This window comes from Pristis pectinata, chromosome 28, assembly GCF_009764475.1.
Source record: "Pristis pectinata isolate sPriPec2 chromosome 28, sPriPec2.1.pri, whole genome shotgun sequence".
Lineage (NCBI taxonomy): Eukaryota > Metazoa > Chordata > Chondrichthyes > Rhinopristiformes > Pristidae > Pristis > Pristis pectinata.
This window is the reverse complement of record NC_067432.1, coordinates 29952962-29971232: the sequence shown is the minus strand read 5'-3', so window position 1 is coordinate 29971232 and position 18271 is coordinate 29952962. Positions and strand designations below refer to the sequence as shown.

At 42.1% G+C, this 18271-nt stretch overlaps 1 protein-coding gene across 1 annotated transcript in view; it reads left to right on the top strand.

The window, feature by feature from the left end:
- The window catches only part of LOC127583971 (protein unc-13 homolog C-like), a 424484-nt gene that overhangs the window by 277340 nt on the left and 128873 nt on the right, over window positions 1-18271 (top strand). The window contains 1 exon segment of the mRNA XM_052040443.1: window positions 13105-13231. Within this exon segment, the coding sequence (XP_051896403.1) occupies window positions 13105-13231 (127 nt within the window).

Here is an 18271-nt window from a genome sequence, read left to right as displayed (position 1 = left end):
GATACCTCTCATCATCTTATACACCTCTATCGGGTCCCCCCTCATCCTCCGTCTCTCCAAGGAGAAAAGGCCGAGTTCCCTCAACCTGCTTTCATAAGGCATGCTCCGCATTCCAGGCAGCATCCTTGTAAATCTCCTCTGCACCCTTTCTATGGCTTCCACATCCTTCCTATTGTGAGGTAACCAGAACTGACCACAGTACTCCAAGTAGGGTCTGACCAGGGACCTACATAGCTGCAACAATACCTCACGGCTCCTCAATTCAATTCCCCGATAGATGAAGGACAATAGACCATATGCTTTCTTAGCCACAGAGTCAACCTGCGCAGCCGCTTTGAGCGTCCTATGGACTCGGATCCCAAGATCCCTGTGATCCTCCACACTGCCAAGAGTCCTACCATTAAGACTATATTCTGTCATCATATTTGACCTACGAAAATGAACCACTTCACGCTTATCTGGGTTGAACTGTATCTGCCACTTCTCAGCCCAACTTTGCATCCTATCTATGTCCCTCTGTAACCTCTGAGAGCCCTCCAAACTATCCACAACACCCCCAACCTTCGTGTCATCCGCAAACTTACTAACTCACCCCTCCACTTCCTCATCCAGGTCGTTTATAAAAATCACAAAGAACAAGGGTCCCAGTACAGATCCCTGAGGTACACCACTGGTCACCGACCTCCACACAGAATACGACCCTTCAACAACCACTCTTTGCCTTCTGTGGGCCAGCCAGTTCTGGATCCACACTGCAATGTCCCCTTGGATCCCATGTCTCCTCACCTTCTCCATAAGCGTCGCATGGTGTACCTTATCAAACACTGTGCTGAAATCCATATACACTACATCTACTGCTCTCCCTTCATCAATGTGTTTAGTCTTATCCTCAAAAAATTCAATCAGGCTCGTAAGGCAGGACCTGCCCTTAACAAAGCCATGCTGACTATTCCTAATCATATTATACCTCTCCAAATGTTCATAAATCCTGCCTCTCAGGATCTTCTCCATTAGCTTACCAACCACTGAGGTAAGACTCACTGGTCTATAATTCCCTGGGTTATCCCTACTCCCCTTCTTGAATAAGGGAACAACATCCACAACCCTCTAATCTTCCAGAACCTCTCCTGTCTCCATTAATGATGCAAAGATCATCGTCAGAGGCTCCACAATCTCCTCCCTCGCCTCCCACAGCAGCCTGGGGTACATCTCATCCGGTCCCGGCGACTTATCCAACTTGATGCTTTCCAAAAGTTTCAGCACCTCCTCTTTCCTAATATCTACATTCTCAAGCTTTTCAGGCTGCTGCAAGTCCCCACTACAATCCCCCAGATCTTTTCTGTAATGAATACTGACATAAAGTATTCATTAAGTACCTCCACTATTTCTTCCGGATCCACACACACTTTCCCACTGCTGCACTTGATAGGTCCTATTCTTTCACATCTTATCCTCTTGCTCTTCACATACTAGTAGAATGCCTTGGGGTTTTCCTTAATCCTGCCCGCCAAGGCCTTCTCATGTCCCCTTCTGGCTCTCCTAATCTCCTTCTTAAGCTCCTTCCTATTAGCCTTACACTCTTCCAGATCTCTAACATTACCTAGCTCTCTGTACCTTTTGTAAGCTTTTCTTTTCCTTTTGACTAGATTTGGAGAGAGAGGTCTGGAGGGGTATGGGCTGGGGGGAGGTAAATGGGACTAGCAGAATAATGTTTCGGCACAGACTAGAAGGGCGAAATGGCCTGTTTTCTGTTCTGTACTTTTCTATGGTTCTGTGGTTCTATTATAGCCTTTGTACACCACGGATCTTGTATCCTCTCGTGACTCCCCTATCTCATTGGAACATGCCCATGCAGAAATCCACACAAATATCCCCTGAATATTTGCCACATTTCTTCCATACTTTTCCCTGAGAACATTTGTTCCCAATTTAATCTTCCAGTTTCCTGCCTGAGAGCCTCATAATTCCCTTTACTCCAAGTAAACACCGTTCTAGTCTGTCTGTTCCTACCTCTCTCCAGTGCTAACGTAAAGGAGATAGAATTATGATCACTATCACCAAAATGTTCACCCACTGAGAGGTCTGACACCTGACCAGCTTCATTTCCCAATATCAAATCAAGCACAGCCTCTCCTCTTATAGGCCTATCTACATATTGTGTCAAGAATCTTTCCTGAACACACTTAACAAACTCCTCCTGATCTAAACCCCTCACTGTCTGGAGATTCCAATCGATGTTTGGGAAATTAAAATCCCCCATCACAACAACTCTGTTATTCTCACACCTTTCTAGGATCTGCTCCCCTATCTGCTCCTCAATATCTCTGTTACTATTGGGCAGCCTATAAAAAACACCCAGTAAAGTTATTGATCCCTTCCTGTTCCTAACCTCCACCCACAAAGACTCCAAAGACAGTCCTGGTGTATTATTGGGAGTGTGGGGACTGTGGTCCTGGTGTGTTACTGGGAGTGTGGGAACTGGGACCTGGTGTGTTACTGGGAGTGTGGGAACCGTGGTCCTGGTGTGTTACTGGGAGTGTGGGAACCGTGGTCCTGGTGTGTTACTGGGAGTGTGGGAACTGGGACCTGGTGTGTTACTGGGAGTGTGGGAACCGTGGTCCTGGTGTGTTACTGGGGGTTTGGGAACTGGGGCCTGGTGTGTTACTGGGGGTTTGGGAACTGGGGCCTGGTGTGCTACTGGGAGTGTGGGAACTGTGGTCCTGGTGTGTTATTCGGGGTGTGGGAAGTGTGGTCCTGGTGTGTTACTGGGGGTGTGAGAACTATGGTCTTGGTGTGTTATTGGGGGTGTGAGAACTGTTGTCCTGGTATGTTACAAGGAGTGTGGGAACTGTGGTCCTGGTGTGTTACTGGGGGTTTGGGAACTGGGGCCTGGTGTGTTACTAGGAGTGTGGGAACTGTGGTCCTGGTGCGTTACTGGGGGTGTGGGAACTGTGGTCCTGGTGTGTTATTCGGGGTGTGGGAACTGTGGTCCTGGTGTGTTACTGAGGGTGTGAGAACTATGGTCTTGGTGTGTTATTGGGGGTGTGAGAACTGTTGCCCTGGTACGTTACAAGGAGTGTGGGAACTGTGGTCCTGGTGTGTTACTGGGGGTTTGGGAACTGGGGCCTGGTGTGTTACTGGGGGTGTGGGAACTGTGGTCCTGGTGTGTTATTCGGGGTGTGGGAACTGTGGTCCTGGTGTGTTACTGGGGGTTTGGGAACTGGGGCCTGGTGTGTTACTGGGGGTGTGGGAACTGTGGTCCTGGTGTGTTATTCGGGGTGTGGGAACTGTGGTCCTGGTGTGTTACTGGGGGTTTGGGAACTGGGGCCTGGTGTGTTACTGGGGGTGTGGGAACTGTGGTCCTGGTGTGTTATTCGGGCTGTGGGAACTGTGGTCCTGGTGTGTTACTGGGGGTTTGGGAACTGGGGCCTGGTGTGTTACTGGGGGTGTGGGAACTGTGGTCCTGGTGTGTTATTCGGGGTGTGGGAACTGTGGTCCTGGTGTGTTACTGGGGGTTTGGGAACTGGGGCCTGGTGTGTTACTGGGGGTTTGGGAACTGGAGCTTGGTGTGTTACTGAGGGTGTGGGAACTGGGGCCTGATGTGTTACTGGGAGTGTAGGAACCGTGGTCCTGGTGTGTTACTGGGGGTTTGGGAACTGGGGCCTGGTGTGTTGCTGGGAGTGTGGGAACTGTTGTCCTGGTGTGTTACTGGGGGTTTGGGAACTGGGGCCTGGTGTGTTACTGGGGGTTTGGGAACTGGGGCCTGGTGTGTTACTGGGGGTGTGGGAACTGGGGCCTGGTGTGTTACTGGGAGTGTGGGAACTGTAATCCTGGTGTGTTACTGGGGGTGTGGGAACTGTGGTCCTGGTGTGTTACTGGGGGTGTGGGAACTGTAGTCCTGGTGTGTTACTGGGGGTGTGGGAACTGTGGTCCTGGTGTGTACTGGGGGTGTGGGAACCGGGTCCTGGTTACAAGGCAAGTTTTTAACACAGAGTGGTAGGGTGCCTTGTATATACTGCCAGGTTAGCCGTGCAAGCACATACATGTGCAACATTTAAGAGGCATTGAGACAGGAAAAGTGAACTGGCAGGGAATAGTGTGGTATGGAGCATGGTCAGGTCGATGCGATTCGTTTGGATTGGCATCATAGGCAGTACAGGGATGGTGGACCGAAGGGCCTGTTAAATGATCTACTGTTCTATGTTCTATATGCAAAGCACACTGCAAGTACTCACCTTGACTACTCTGAGCACGTGTCCCAAACAAGCAACCTGTACCATCTAGAAAAGGGTAGCAGGCACTGGGTACACCACTAACTGCACACTTCCCACCAAGTCACACTCCATCCTAGCTTGGAAATATTTCTTTCATCATCACTGGGGTACAAATCCTGGAAGTTCCTGCCAAACAGTACTGGGGGAGTGTCTTCTGCACAAGGACTGCAGCGATTAGAAAAAGGTGGTTCTCTGCCCCCTTCTCAAGGGCAATTAGTAATGGGCCATAAATGCTGCCCTTACCTGTGGTGCCTACATCATAAAATCTGAACTTGTGAAGAAAGTAACGGTTGACTCATCTGCTGTAGTTAAGACATGAATTGTGTTGGAAATTAAGCAACCTAATGGTGGTACGTAATATTGTCATGTAGAACTTGCAATAACTGTTGTTCCATTTGGGTTTCCCTCAAACAATTTAGCTGCAAGTCTCATTGCAGCCTTGGATTGGTATGCTGGAGGCAAATCAGATGAGCTCCAGGATGTAGTTGCAGAATTCCTCAGGATGTCCAGCTGTCTTCAGCTACTTCATCAATCACCTTCCCCACATCAAAAATGGAGTTTTTCACTGATGATTGCAGAATGTTCCAATGAAATCAGTCAATCAGCAGAATTTCCTTGGTTTCACCCACATGTGCTGCTACCCAGACTAACTTATTTCACTCTTTGTCACCTCTGCTTCAGGGTCCCTCACGTGTTGCTCTTTCCACAGATACTGCCTGACTTGTTCAGATCTTACAGCATTTGCCATTTTCTGTGTTTGTTTCATATCCTGTGCGCATAAGTCTAGCCTGCCAGGCAAATCCCGCCACCTTACCAATAATAACTCATTACACAGACCAGAACCTTAATGTGCTGATAATGGTCCCCATTAGGCCATTTTGACTTATCCTATCACAGGCATTCCTTTTGATCTACATGTCCCTCCCCCACCTTCCCTCCTGCTGAAAACTAACGTGCACCTCTTGCACCTGTTCTGAGGAAGGGTCACAAGCCTGAAATGTTGACTGTTTCTTTTTTCACAGATGCAGGCTGACCTGATGAGTTTTTCCAGCATTTTCTGTTTTTGATTTTGAGAAATTTGTTTTTCAATCAGTTAGCCTTGCACGACAGTTTTACTGCAAAATATTACTAGTCACCAATGATGAAAAAAACACGCACCTACCATCCCCCTCTCACCTGGACTCACCTATCACCTGGACTCACCTATCACCTGCCTGCGTGTGCTCCTCCCCCCCCCCCCCCCCACCTTCTTATTCCGGCTTCTGCCCTCTTCCTTTCCATTCCTGATGAAGGGTCTCAACCCAAAACGTCGACTATTTATTTCTCTCCATAGATGCTGCCTGACCTGCTGAGTTCCTCCAGCACTTTTTGTGTATCGCTCCAGATTCCAGCATCTGCAGAATTTTTTGTGTCTTGAAAAAAATTTGAACAGGTTTGAGAGTGAAGATTGTCATCTCCCCATATCTAATTACTTATACACTGGCGCAAGTACTTTTGCATAAGATTTTGCATTACTGTTAATGATGACACAGTGATGTTTAATACCCATACAAGGTAAACTGTTCAGAAACAAAGTTAATAAAATACAAGCATCTCAATTTTCAGATTTCCCTGTGCTGTGTTTTCCATGCTGTGGTCTGAGTCAAATAAATTCATAGAACTATAGAACAATACAGCACAATACAGGCCCTTCGGCCCACCATGTTGTGCCGACATTTAAACCACGCCTGAGACTATCTAACCCCTTCCTCCCACATATCCCCCTATTTTAAATTCCTCCATATGCTTATCTAACAATCTCACGAACTTGACCAACGTATCAGCCTCCACCACCACCCCAGGCAGTGCATTCCATGCACCAACCACTCTCTGGGTGAAAAACCTCCCTCTGATATCTCCCTTGAACCTCCCACCCATTACCTTAAAGCCATGCCCTCTTGTATTGAGCATTGGTGCCCTGGGAAAGAGGTGCTGGCTGTCCACTCTATCTATTCCCCGTAATATCTTGTATACCTCTATCATGTCTCCTCTCATCCTCCTTCTCTCCAATGAGTAAAGCCCTAGCTCCTTTAGTCTCTCCTCATAATCCATACTCTCCAATCCAGGCAGCACCCTGGTAAATCTCCTCCGCACCCTTTCCAACGCCTCCACATCCTTCCTATAATGAGGCGACCAGAATTGGACACAACTCATGCATCACAATCTGTACAACCAAATTTAAGTTTGATTGAGGGGATAAAGTTATTAGCAGAAGACATTTAAATATTAATGTCTATTATCTCAGAGAACCTATTGTAATTTGATGAAAGAAGCATTGGTAAAATATTATTTCCTAAAATTGAGTGTAATTTCCTAATTTAGAAATTGACGGTGATTTTATGGAACCTGCTCTACAAAGAATGTAGAGGAAGCAGAACTTCATGGTAAAGGTACAATAACCCACTGAGATACAAGGCACTACCTCACTGAACCACCTGAATCCCCAGCCTAAAAATCATTGTCGCAATAGATACTTTCAATAGATTAATGTCTTAAAAATCACTGCGACAAAGGCAGATCTTACTGATCCAGATGAGGGTCTCGACCCGAAATGTCGACTGTTCATTTCCCTCCATAGATGCTGCCTGACCTGTTGAGTTCCTCCAGCGCCTTTTATTTTGCTGCAGATCTTATTAGTATGTAAAGTTTGGGTGTCCTTTGGCTTAACTTTCACTTCTAGAATTAGACATGCAAAAATGTGTAAATTATACAATCAAAAGTTAAAATTTAACAATAGCACTCAAAAGTAACACATTAACTGATTTCCGATACATTTCTCAGTTGCCCAAGAATTGCAAAATGTTAGCAAAACAATAATACTGGAATTGATGCAGGTTCCAATGGGAGGCCTCACTGCCTAGATAAAAGCAGATATTTAAAATATAATGTTATGTGTTCTTTAAAAGTACTCTGTTGCGTTATTTATTGCTGGAAGATCAAATATGATTTATAAGCAAATAATCTGGAATCAAATATGTGTAAATATAAGGATACATTGGCGTAACATGTAAACATTTCACGCACTCAATACATGTTAACTGTGCCTCACAGATGCAGACAAATTACATACCCTGCAGTACAAGGGGCACATTCTCCAGCTGAAGGAAAGCATAAATAAGTGGTGTTTTGATCGTTATGAAAATAAAATTTATCGACGCTATAACTCATAAAGTGTCCTGCATTTAACATGGATTAATCAAAGTCAGCCAAGTTCTAACGGATCCAATGAACATTCTAATCTTTAGGTAACTTACCAGCAACAACAAAATGCTGTGAAGGCAGTCCCATGTTGTGATATTTGAATGCATAAATACTGAGGTAAAGATGAAAGAGAATGGTGATTACTGCACCTTCAGCCTTCCGTATAGGTTTGCAAGAGCTTTATCCGGAATTTCATCAATGGTGATTATCAAAAGCAAAGCTAATTTAGAGGAAGATTCTCTTCAAAACATTTTGTTTTTTCATTACAAACTAGAGGAATACTCCCAGTGAACAATTATATTATGATAGTTTATTTCCTAACAACTTGTTTCCCATTAATTAAACAATGAAGTTTTCATGTTGTCACCATCAGTTTATTTACGGCAACCTTAACTAGTGAGCAGAGCTGAGTTTGAAGGAGGGGCATTAACACTCTACTGATGGCTCCAAGGGACTACAGGAACATATGGTACCCAGCAGGTAGTCTGCTTGACTGATAAATGCCAACTGTCTGTATTTCTGGTCAGCCTCTAAAGCTTTGCGGCCCAAACCTGGTGTCTGGCTTTGATGAGGTTCCAGATGCAAAGAAAGTCATATTGTGACATCAAAAGCATAACAAAGTATTTATTGTTCATAAAGAGAACATTGACTCATTTAGAAAATCAAAAACTGCAAATGCTGGAAATCTGAAACAAAAACAGAAAATGTAAAACCTTCCACAGATGCTGCCTGTCAGACTGACTGTTTCTGGCATTTTCTGTTTTTGTATGGGATGACTCAGACCACCTATGTAGAGATATTTTAAAAATTGAGTGTCAATGCAATGCATTCAGTTGCAATAAAAGAAAAAAAATGAAATTGCTATTTTAATGGCCAATGATAATTAATTATTCATTTTGACTTTGACATTAATTTGAAATCAAATGATAGAAGTAAAGCAACATAAATTACTGCAATATTTCTCTGGTTTGAGCAGCTACCAAATGTCAAAAGCTTTAATTGCAGTTTTTGGATAGTGGCAGCTGTCATTTTTATTCACCAGGGTTAACTTCAAATTGTAATGATAATAATGAAATTTGTAAAAATGCTAAATTCTCACTACAGCATTCTGGTGTGCATTTTTAAGGGAATAGCTGAATTAATTTCCAGGCATAAAATGGATTTAGAAAATGTCAGTTGAATTTTGCAAGCTTTAGAAGTAAGGTGGTCCGTTGTGGTTTGGTGCATTTGGAAACTATGTCATACCTCGTGACAAAGCACAAGAATATTTTGAGTCCTCTTACCCAGCAGATCAATGAAGTTACAACATTTTAAAAGCCTGTGTAATGTTTTCCTTTAGAACCATAGATTGGAAAAATTCATTAAGGTTGTAAAGTTCAATATATGACGAGAAGGTGTTTTTGCTTTCTTTAAAATGTTTTTTTAATTGGTAATTAAAGCTGTAAATGACAAGTCAATCAAAAGGCTGTGTGATTACGGAATGCAAGCTTGTGCATAGATTTGAGAGATTAATCCAAGCTTTTGTTTGGTTAAGAGGTTCTGGAAGATTTTCAGCAGGTTGTTGACATTAGCTTGAGGCACAACCTCTTCAGTAGAGGTGCCTAATTTAAAATTTGATGAGCCTGCAGTCAGTCTGGCTCACACTAATGATTCCTTCTGATGGGGAGGAATGCAGCACCAGCCTTATGTCTTCTGGTGCTGCCTGCCGAGGTACAGTACTTGTTATGAAGCTCCTCTGAAGACCTTTTGGGCAATTGAACCAAAAACAAAAACCAAAAACACCAAGATTACCTGGAAGCTTTACAGGAGCAAGTAAAGAGAGGAATGTCTTATTTCCATTAGTGTCCCCAACACGCGTCCGGCGCAGCAGCTGAACATTTCAATGCCAGAAGATTCACCTCTCAGACCCAAAAGTGTGTAAATAAGAATCTGGATGATCTGACCTGCTCCATTAAGGTTCCCATCCATAGTCTTGTTATCACTGTATCAGTTAAAATGGTGAGTTGAGAGGCTTAACATTCCAGACATCCAATCATTACATTACCTGTCAGTAATCCTTTTCCTCCTTACAAACTCTGTCCCTGCCTTTGCTTCTAATTGATCATCTAAGAGTGATCATGTTGTACAGCACAGATACAGGTTCTCCCGCCCATCACGTTCATGCCGACCTTTTTGCCCATCTAACAAATCCCATTTGCCTGAACTAGGTCTCTATCCTTCTCTGCCTTTTGTATTTGTGTCTGTCTAAATGTCTCTTAAATGTAGTGATTGTATCACTACATTTCACCACCTCCCCTAGCAGTGCATTCCAGATATCAACCACTCTGTGTGTGGAAAAAACACCCCTCATATCCCCTTTAAAACTCCTTCTTCACACTTTAACCCGATGCCCTCTATCAAGCCTAACTTTAATACCTCTATCAGGTCACCCCACAGACTCCTTTACTCCAGGGAAAACAAACCCACCCTATCTAATTTCTCCCTGTAGCCAATCCAGGCAACATCCTGGTGACACTACAGATGCTGAAATCTGGAGCAAAAAAATAAACTGCTGGAGCACCTCGGTGGGTCGAGCAGCGTCTGTGGAGGCAAAGGGATAGTTGATATTTCCTCTCCCTTGTTCTCATCCTCAGTGAATTTGAGATCCTGCATCAGGACTGAGAGCACAGGGAAGATAGCCAGTATGAAGAGGTGAGAGGAAGGGGTGAGACAGGGGCTGGAAGGTGATAAGTTGAACCATGTGAGGTGGGGCATGATGGGCAGATGGGAGGGCAAAAGGGGGACATGAAATATGGGAGGGGGAGAAGCAAATTAAGACACGGAGGCTGGTGGTTAATAGGTGGAAGCAGATGAGGGAGAGATGATGAGCAGATGGAACTGCGTGGGGCCTCCCATAGCAGCACGGAATAGATCTCATCTGGCCCTGGGGATTTATCCATCCCAAGACATTTCGCACCTCTTCCTCCTTAATGTTAGGGTTCCCCGGAACATCATTGTTCCTTACCTGCACTCTCCCTCTCCCATGTTCTTTTCCTCAGTGAATGCAGATGAGAAGTATACATTTAGAAAACTGCCAACACCACCCGGCTCCATGCAGTGATTGCCCCTTTAGTCCTAAGGGGACTTCCTCATTCCCTGGGTACTCTTAATATATATTTTAAAATGCCTTGGGATTCACCTTAATCTTGTCTGCCAATGATATTTCATGTCCCCTTTTTTGCTCTCCAAATTTATTTTTTAACTCCCCACTTGTACACACTTGGTGCTTCCCGGTAGTGCCAGATGCAGTTTTACTCCATCCAGTAACTAATGACAGAGCAGCCTGCACTGATGTGTTAGATTTGCATTTACCTTCAGTGGATCTCCCAGCCGGAACTTCCAACAGATTGCCAGTTCACTCCTCAATGGTGAGTGCAGTTTGTAGTGGCTACATTAGTGGACTAGCAGCCAGAGTTCGATACCATTGTTCCTGAGACATGTTCGAATCCTGTGAAGTTTCCAGCACCATATCAGATAACATAAGATTGGGTGTAAGTGTCAGAATGAGCCCTACCCACAAAGCATGTCAACAGCTCAATGAGTCACACTTGCGGGCATAATCTGGTGTTGAATGTCAATAATTTTATGTAGTTCTGAAGACCTATTATAGTTCTGTCCAGGATTGCTTGCAACTCCCTGCAACACCTTCCATGCTTCTTCCACAGGAGGTTATGTTGGAACCAGCTATTTGATAGTACTGGCAATTTTAATCTTCAGGAGAAAGAAATTGGTATTGCAGTGAAAAGTTCACACTGACTGGTGCATGGATTGCTTATGGTTAAAGAAAATTTTAGAATAGATATTAAGAAGACAGTTTTACACAAAAAGCAATCATGTTAAAGCAAGGATGGTGATCCATTCAAAGGATAGTGGAGATAATGTTCCATATTCTATATGGCTGTGGTAAAATAGGCTTTCTTTTCTGTGCTGATCTTACAATGGCCAAGGAAAGACACCTTTTTACTGAGGAAGAAAGGCAGTCTCAAAGCTGTTGGCATCTTCCAATTCCAATTCAATAGGAAACAAGGCCCTTCCACTTTCATTACATACTTTCAGTGATCTAAGTTATGCTAGCTGAGAAATGGATCTTCATAACTTTAATATACTTGTTTGGAAACACATCGCTGGTTGCCTGAACTACAGTAGCAGATGAGCATTGTGTTCCACTTCTGTGCGTTTCAGAAGCCACAATTATTGTGCGTGTAGCGCAAGTGAACAAAATCAATTTTATACCCCGTAGTTCCAGAGAAGGTAGAATCATTTAGTATACAGTGTTTCATGAATGGAAGTTAGACTTGTCCCGCTTTGATAATTGTGGCAAATATTACATTTAGTTTTGTGCCATAACTGTGGGCAAAAAGACTAAAAGCTAAAGCACATGAAAAAGGGGCATGTTTATATCATCAAATAAGTTGCAAATTACTGGAGGTATTATTTGGTTTTAAAAACCTGAACGGTATCAGGGTTGTTTTTTTAATCTTTTCATATGCAACATCATTATCAATAAATGTTTCCATCCTACACTATCATTGAGTAGTCTGGATCAATTCTCCTAAACTGTAATGAGGAGAACCTGCTGCCATCCTACCTGTCAAGCTACATGGTACCCAGGGCATCCCTGACTTTGTATTCTTGGTTATAATTGAACTTCTGACACTGTTTCAATGCTGCATCTGTGCCTCATAATTTTACTAAAAGATTTCACTAAGACGTATTACCGAAACGTAACTCTTGACACAGGTGTGCATTGTATTGATTGGAGTTGGTTAAAAGATTAAATTGTGCAAGTATTAGAAGATACATGTATTTATACCTTTTAGGTTGTTCCATTAAAAGAGGTGCATTAGTTACTCAAATTTGTCTGACTCGGTAAAAAGCATCTTTAGCAGAAACAGGTATAAAAATGTCATAGAAGTTAGCAAATGTAGAAAATGGACATCAAATGGATTTTCTGAAACCACTGGGATGTGCTTATCACAGCTATTATGGTCATCATTTCAACATGGATTTAATAGCCTCAGGTTTACGAGTTTTTCTCAGCCACAAGAAGTGGTCGGCATTTACAGATTTCCCAGTACCTATTTCATTATCTCATAACTCTGCAGGTACAGTGATCCAATGGTGAGATTGTAGGCATGACATTGTACTATTATGGATAAAGAAAGGCAAGACTGACTTTCAAATTCACTGTGGCTATAATTATAACTATAACTCAAAGTTCCAAGTAATTTTAAGTGTCACAATATATGACATACTGACATTATTCACCAGAATATTAATTTTATCAGTCCTTTCTCTCTTAAAGTTATTGTGCAGGCTATCAATTTCCAGAGTATAACACTTAGGATTTGCAAATAACAAAAGGAAAATGGTGAGAGTAATCTATCAATATGTTAATAATTTAGTAGGATTAATAATGGCTTGGTATCACTCAAAAGAAACATTAGGCTTGAACAGCAGTACATATTTTAAGCATAAAACTGATCATCTTTTTTCACTGCTGTTCTTATTCAATATAAAAATGACACTTTTCTCCTGTGCTTTATAACAGAACATGAAAAACATCGATTATGCAAGAGTGCTGATTATATGAATTTGCACTTCAAAGTAAAATGGTTTTATAATGAATATGTGCGAGATCTTCCAGGTTTCAAAGATGCAGTAGCAGAATATTCTTTGTAAGTAATGACATTTGTATTCATTTCTATCATGCTGAACATTACCTGAGGGAAAAATCATCTTGGAATAGAGGAGTGGTCTGATGCATTTAGGGGTTTAGATCTGAATTATTTAAATATTAACTTTAAAGCACATTGTTATGGTGCTAAAGTGTTTATTGTGTTGAAATGAAGATTACATTTAAATGGCCCTCCATTTATTTGAGGTAGTAACTCTGGGTAGGCAGGGTGAAACTCGAATAGCATTTCACCAACCCATTTTGATTTTCCCTTCTGACTCACTGTCTTCCATTTTGAGTTAGAGCTGATATCTCCTGGGGTGACCCACTGCAATCAAGACGGTGAATTTATAAATACACATGTTCTATGTGTGGCTGATCGTGCTTACATAAATCTAGAGCCTCTGATACCTCCACATCTCTAATCCTGTTTATGCCTCAGGATGTGGCTTATTCATACTATTCTTTCTGAAAAAAAATTTTTATATTGTGCAAATGTTTTGATGTTTTCTATTGCTATGATCTCATTACATGAGTGGTTTAAATTGTTTTTACTTCCCTTTGTCCAATCAGTGAGCCCAGAAGTCAGGACTATGTTGCTGATTAAGCAATACATTTGTTGCTGTTGTTGCGAGAAGGGGAAAGTACGGAGATGATCTGACTTACCCTGCGGCATTCTGCCTTCTTGTATGAGAAGGATTATGGGGACTCAGTGAGCCGAAGGGCCTGTTTCCATGTTGTATGACTGTGAATTAAGAGAGCCAGCACTTCACGTGCTCTTGGCTGGAGGACTAATGAAGGATAGATGTTGGTTTGTACACAGGAATGCAAAACAAGCACGGAATACACACTCACAGATCAGAGTTTCATTTTCTGGTATTGGCTGTGGGGTAGTTATTGTATGAAACATCCTGGCTGCACTGAAAGTACTACAGATGTTTCCAATGGAACAATGTTTAAAATACAATTAAAAACAAGTCTTGGATTGCTTATTCTCTTCAATCACAGATGGAAGAAATTTGGTAACAGCTTACATGCTAAAGTGTTAGGCCCCTGGTGAGGCTGGTGAAGTACCTATCAGACTAAGGTACCTCCTGTTGAGCCCTACTTGCAATAGCAAAACTTGACCTGACCAGACTCATGAATTTAATGATCTCTTCTGTGACTGTGAAACAGTACACTGAAGCCGCTGCCTGTTTTAATGAATGGCTGAATGATGCCAGGGTTAATGTTACTCCAGCTGGATTTCCTCCCTCATTAAGAAAATCATTTACCTCAGAGATTGACTCTTAAACCAACTGAGTTGAAAGTAAGATGAATGAACATTCGTGGGTGCAGGAGGTGCCCATTAGGGCTGGGGGCATATGTGATCTGTTCATAGATGCATTTCACCTGCAGTCATGGAGTTAGTTTAACCAAAGCATTTAAAATAAAAAAAGCTTTTACTGTTTGTTGAACAAATGCAGGCAGTGATTCAAAGTCTTACACTTCATGATATGTTGTTGTGTTACTGTGCCTGTTACATCCTCATATTCTCCAATGGGAATTGCAAAACCATTCAGCATCAAAAGGAAATCTGATTTTGTTGGGCAAACAAAAATGTAGTTAAAATCTTCTTAATTGTAACTAAAGATCAATCTTAATGTGGAAAAAAATGCTCCTGTACCCATCTACAGGAGCAATTTAGAGAGTTGCAGGAATTATTGTACAACTTGCAGCACCTTTCCCCATGCAAAAAAGAAAGCTGACATCCATGGGCTTGTATCATGACTATTCACAATCAGGCCTCTCTGCAGTCTTCCAACAATTGCTCAGTCCTACACCAATTCATTGAGGTGGTCAGCCTCATTTGTTCCTTTATGGCCTCATTCTCTGATCAAACAGCAGAGAATGAGGCCATCCAGAGTGCCATGCATAGAGACCCAGAGAGTTATAGAGTTGTACAGCACAGAGGGGATCCTTCAACCCTCCACATCCATGCCGACCTTTTGCATGACCTGGCTCTGTGGAAGAGCTATTTATTTGTCCCAATTGTAGAGGCAAAGCAAGATCATGAGGAAGATCAAGTGTGAAGCAAAGAGGGAAGGATGTTTGTTCCAGCAAAGGATAAGATGATCAGGTGGCACCTTTCCATCAGACAAGGTTCAGTTAAGGATCTCTGGAAAGACATGGATATGCCATGCAAATTGCCCCTCAAGTACAAAACCCACATAGCGTAACTCAGAACACTAGAACTCACATCTTAAAGGGGTTTTCCTGAGTATTTTTATTTACATCAAGAGTGGCCTTTTAATTACTTTTTCTACCCTGATAATTATTTTGTCCAACCCAGTATTGGTTTTAAATGTGACCAGATGTCTTATAGTATCAAGAACTTCCAGAAAACAAGACACCCTAATCTCAGAGCCACTGTTCTAAGCAGAGCCTTCTGCAGGCTCAGTCACCAGCTGAGTCCAGCTCAACCTGGAGAGCTGTCTGGAGAACGGGGGCAGAAGCCAGCTGCACCATTTCTGGTGGGTCCTAGTGCCCAGCGGCCATTTGGCCTTTCTCGTTGTTTTGGAGGCAGAGTGCATTTGATCCCATCTAAGGTTTACATAAAGGTGGTTACCTTTTCTATTTGACTTAGGATCTCCCTTCCGATCCACCCTTCGGCACAATTTACTCCAAAATGTGTACATTTAATTAATTTTTGGGTTAGTACAAATTATCATCTTTCTTTCTTTTTACAATATGTTTATTAATTCTGCAAAGAAAATACAGAGTACATGAATCAAAAAGGTAAAAGTACTACTAAATACATTGTGTTAAATCATACTTGAAATCACAATACTCTATATTAATAATCACACATGATAATTAATTAATAATGAATAAATTGGAATAATTTTATTATAAAAAAAATCTAAACCCACTACCAAGACCGAAGCTGTTTAATAAAGGAAAGGGCAAGGAAAAACCCTTGACACATGGCGATATCAGCCAATATCTGTATTTTAGCTACCAAATCAAAGGTTTTGACAATAATTCAGAAAAGGTCCCCACAGAGTTTGAAAATCTAAGTTAGATTCAGAAATTGAACAATGGATCTTCTCTAAATTTAGGTATGACATAACATCCCGTGACCATTGAGCATGAGTAGGCGGAGTGACTTCCTTCCATTTAAGCAACACAGCCCTCCTGGCTATGAGAGAAATAAAAGCCAGAATGTGTAGATCAGAAGCCTCCAAAGTTATATCTTTTTCTCCAACAATCCCAAATAATGCAGTCAAAGGATTAAGTTTAAAATTTATTTTAAAGAGCACAGAAAAAGTTTGAAACACCTCTGTCCAATATTTTTTAAGACTCTGACATGTCCAAAACCTGTGAATTAAAAGAAGCCTCTCCATTATTGCATTTATCACAATAAGGAGATACATCCAAATAAAAACAGGATAACTTGTCTTTAGACAAGTGAGATCTATGGACCACTTTAAATTGCAGGAGAGAGTGACGGATGCATAATGATGAAGTATTGACCAATTTTAAAATTTCATTCCAAGTGTCCTCAGAGATTGAAATCTGCAAGTCTTGTTCCCAAGTGTTTTTAATTTTATCTAAAGGAGCCTTACTCATTCCTAATAACCTGTCATAAATATTAGATGTTGAGCCAACGTAAAAAGGTTTCAAATTAAAAATTACATCTAGTAAGTTCTTATCAGGGCTCACAGGAAAAGAGTGTAATTGAGATCGAAGAAAGTCTCTCATTTGTAAATATGGGAAGAAATGAGCTTTAGGTAAACTATATTTGGTTGACAATTGTTGAAACGAAGAAAGATTTCCTCCAACAAACAGATCCTGAAAACATGTAATACCCAATTTGTCCCACTCTTTAAAAACTACATCGGTCATCTTTCAACCAGGTTTCCTTAAAATTCTGATTGTTCAGGATCAACACAATGCTAGGCTGAAGAGCTGATAAATTATGTTCTACCGTGCAATCAGCAAGTAATTTTACAACATATTTTCAGGTTATTTCAACTTGATATAACTTTAAAATAACCTAGTGTGCATTTGATACACAATGAAAGACTTTTTAATGGCAAAATTGACTGAAAGATTTTCCAGTTCTAGTTGAAAGAAATATATATAGAGAGAGACCAGTCTCACAGTCACAGACAGATCAGGTGAATTCCAGCTGAAAACCATAATAAAGGGATTTATTGCTGTGCGGTAGGGCTAAGACTGCAGTTTGGTAACAGCACTCTGTTCCACTTCACTTCCAAAGTTTAGTTCCATTGACATTAATGGAACTACGTTCCCAAATTGTCACTTTTGCAGTTCCAAAACTGTGTGAGAACAGTGATTGGATTATATTTTAAGGGCCCCTTTCCACATTAAAGGCATGCATGTGACTCCTGTGTGTCATGTGCCTCGCAGCATGTGGGAAGCCTGCCACACTCCTTGCAGTCTGGATGACTACATCATTGGGAGGTGCCTCTGTTTCGATCAGCTCAAGTGCTGGGTTGTGGAGTTGGAGCTCCAGCTGGAGGCACTATGGTGCATCCGTGGGACTGAATGTCATGTGGATAGCACATTTTTAGAGTTGGTCGCCCTACAGTTTGAGGAAGGGGAGGCAGAGAAGAAATGGGTGACCACCTGGCAAAAGAAGGGAGGCAGTCAGGTAGTCAGGGAAACTCCAGAGCACATTTCATTCCAAAACTATTTCTCTGTGTTAGGGGTAAATGTATCACTGGGGAGTCCAGCCAGAGCCAAGATCATGGCACCATGGCTCTGATGGAAAAGGGAGGAGGAGCAAGAGTCCAAGGGCAATGGTGGCAGGACACTCGACAGTGGGGGAAATGGACAGATGCTTCCGCGACTGCAGATATACATCCATGATGCTGTGTTGCCTCCTTGGTGCAAGGGTCAATGTTGTCACAGAATGGTCACAGGGCATTCTAAGGGAGAAGAGTAAACAACCAGTGGCCGTGATTCACTTTGGTACCAGTAACACAGGTTAAGAGAGTGATGAGGTCCTGCAACATGAGTTTAGGGAGCTAGG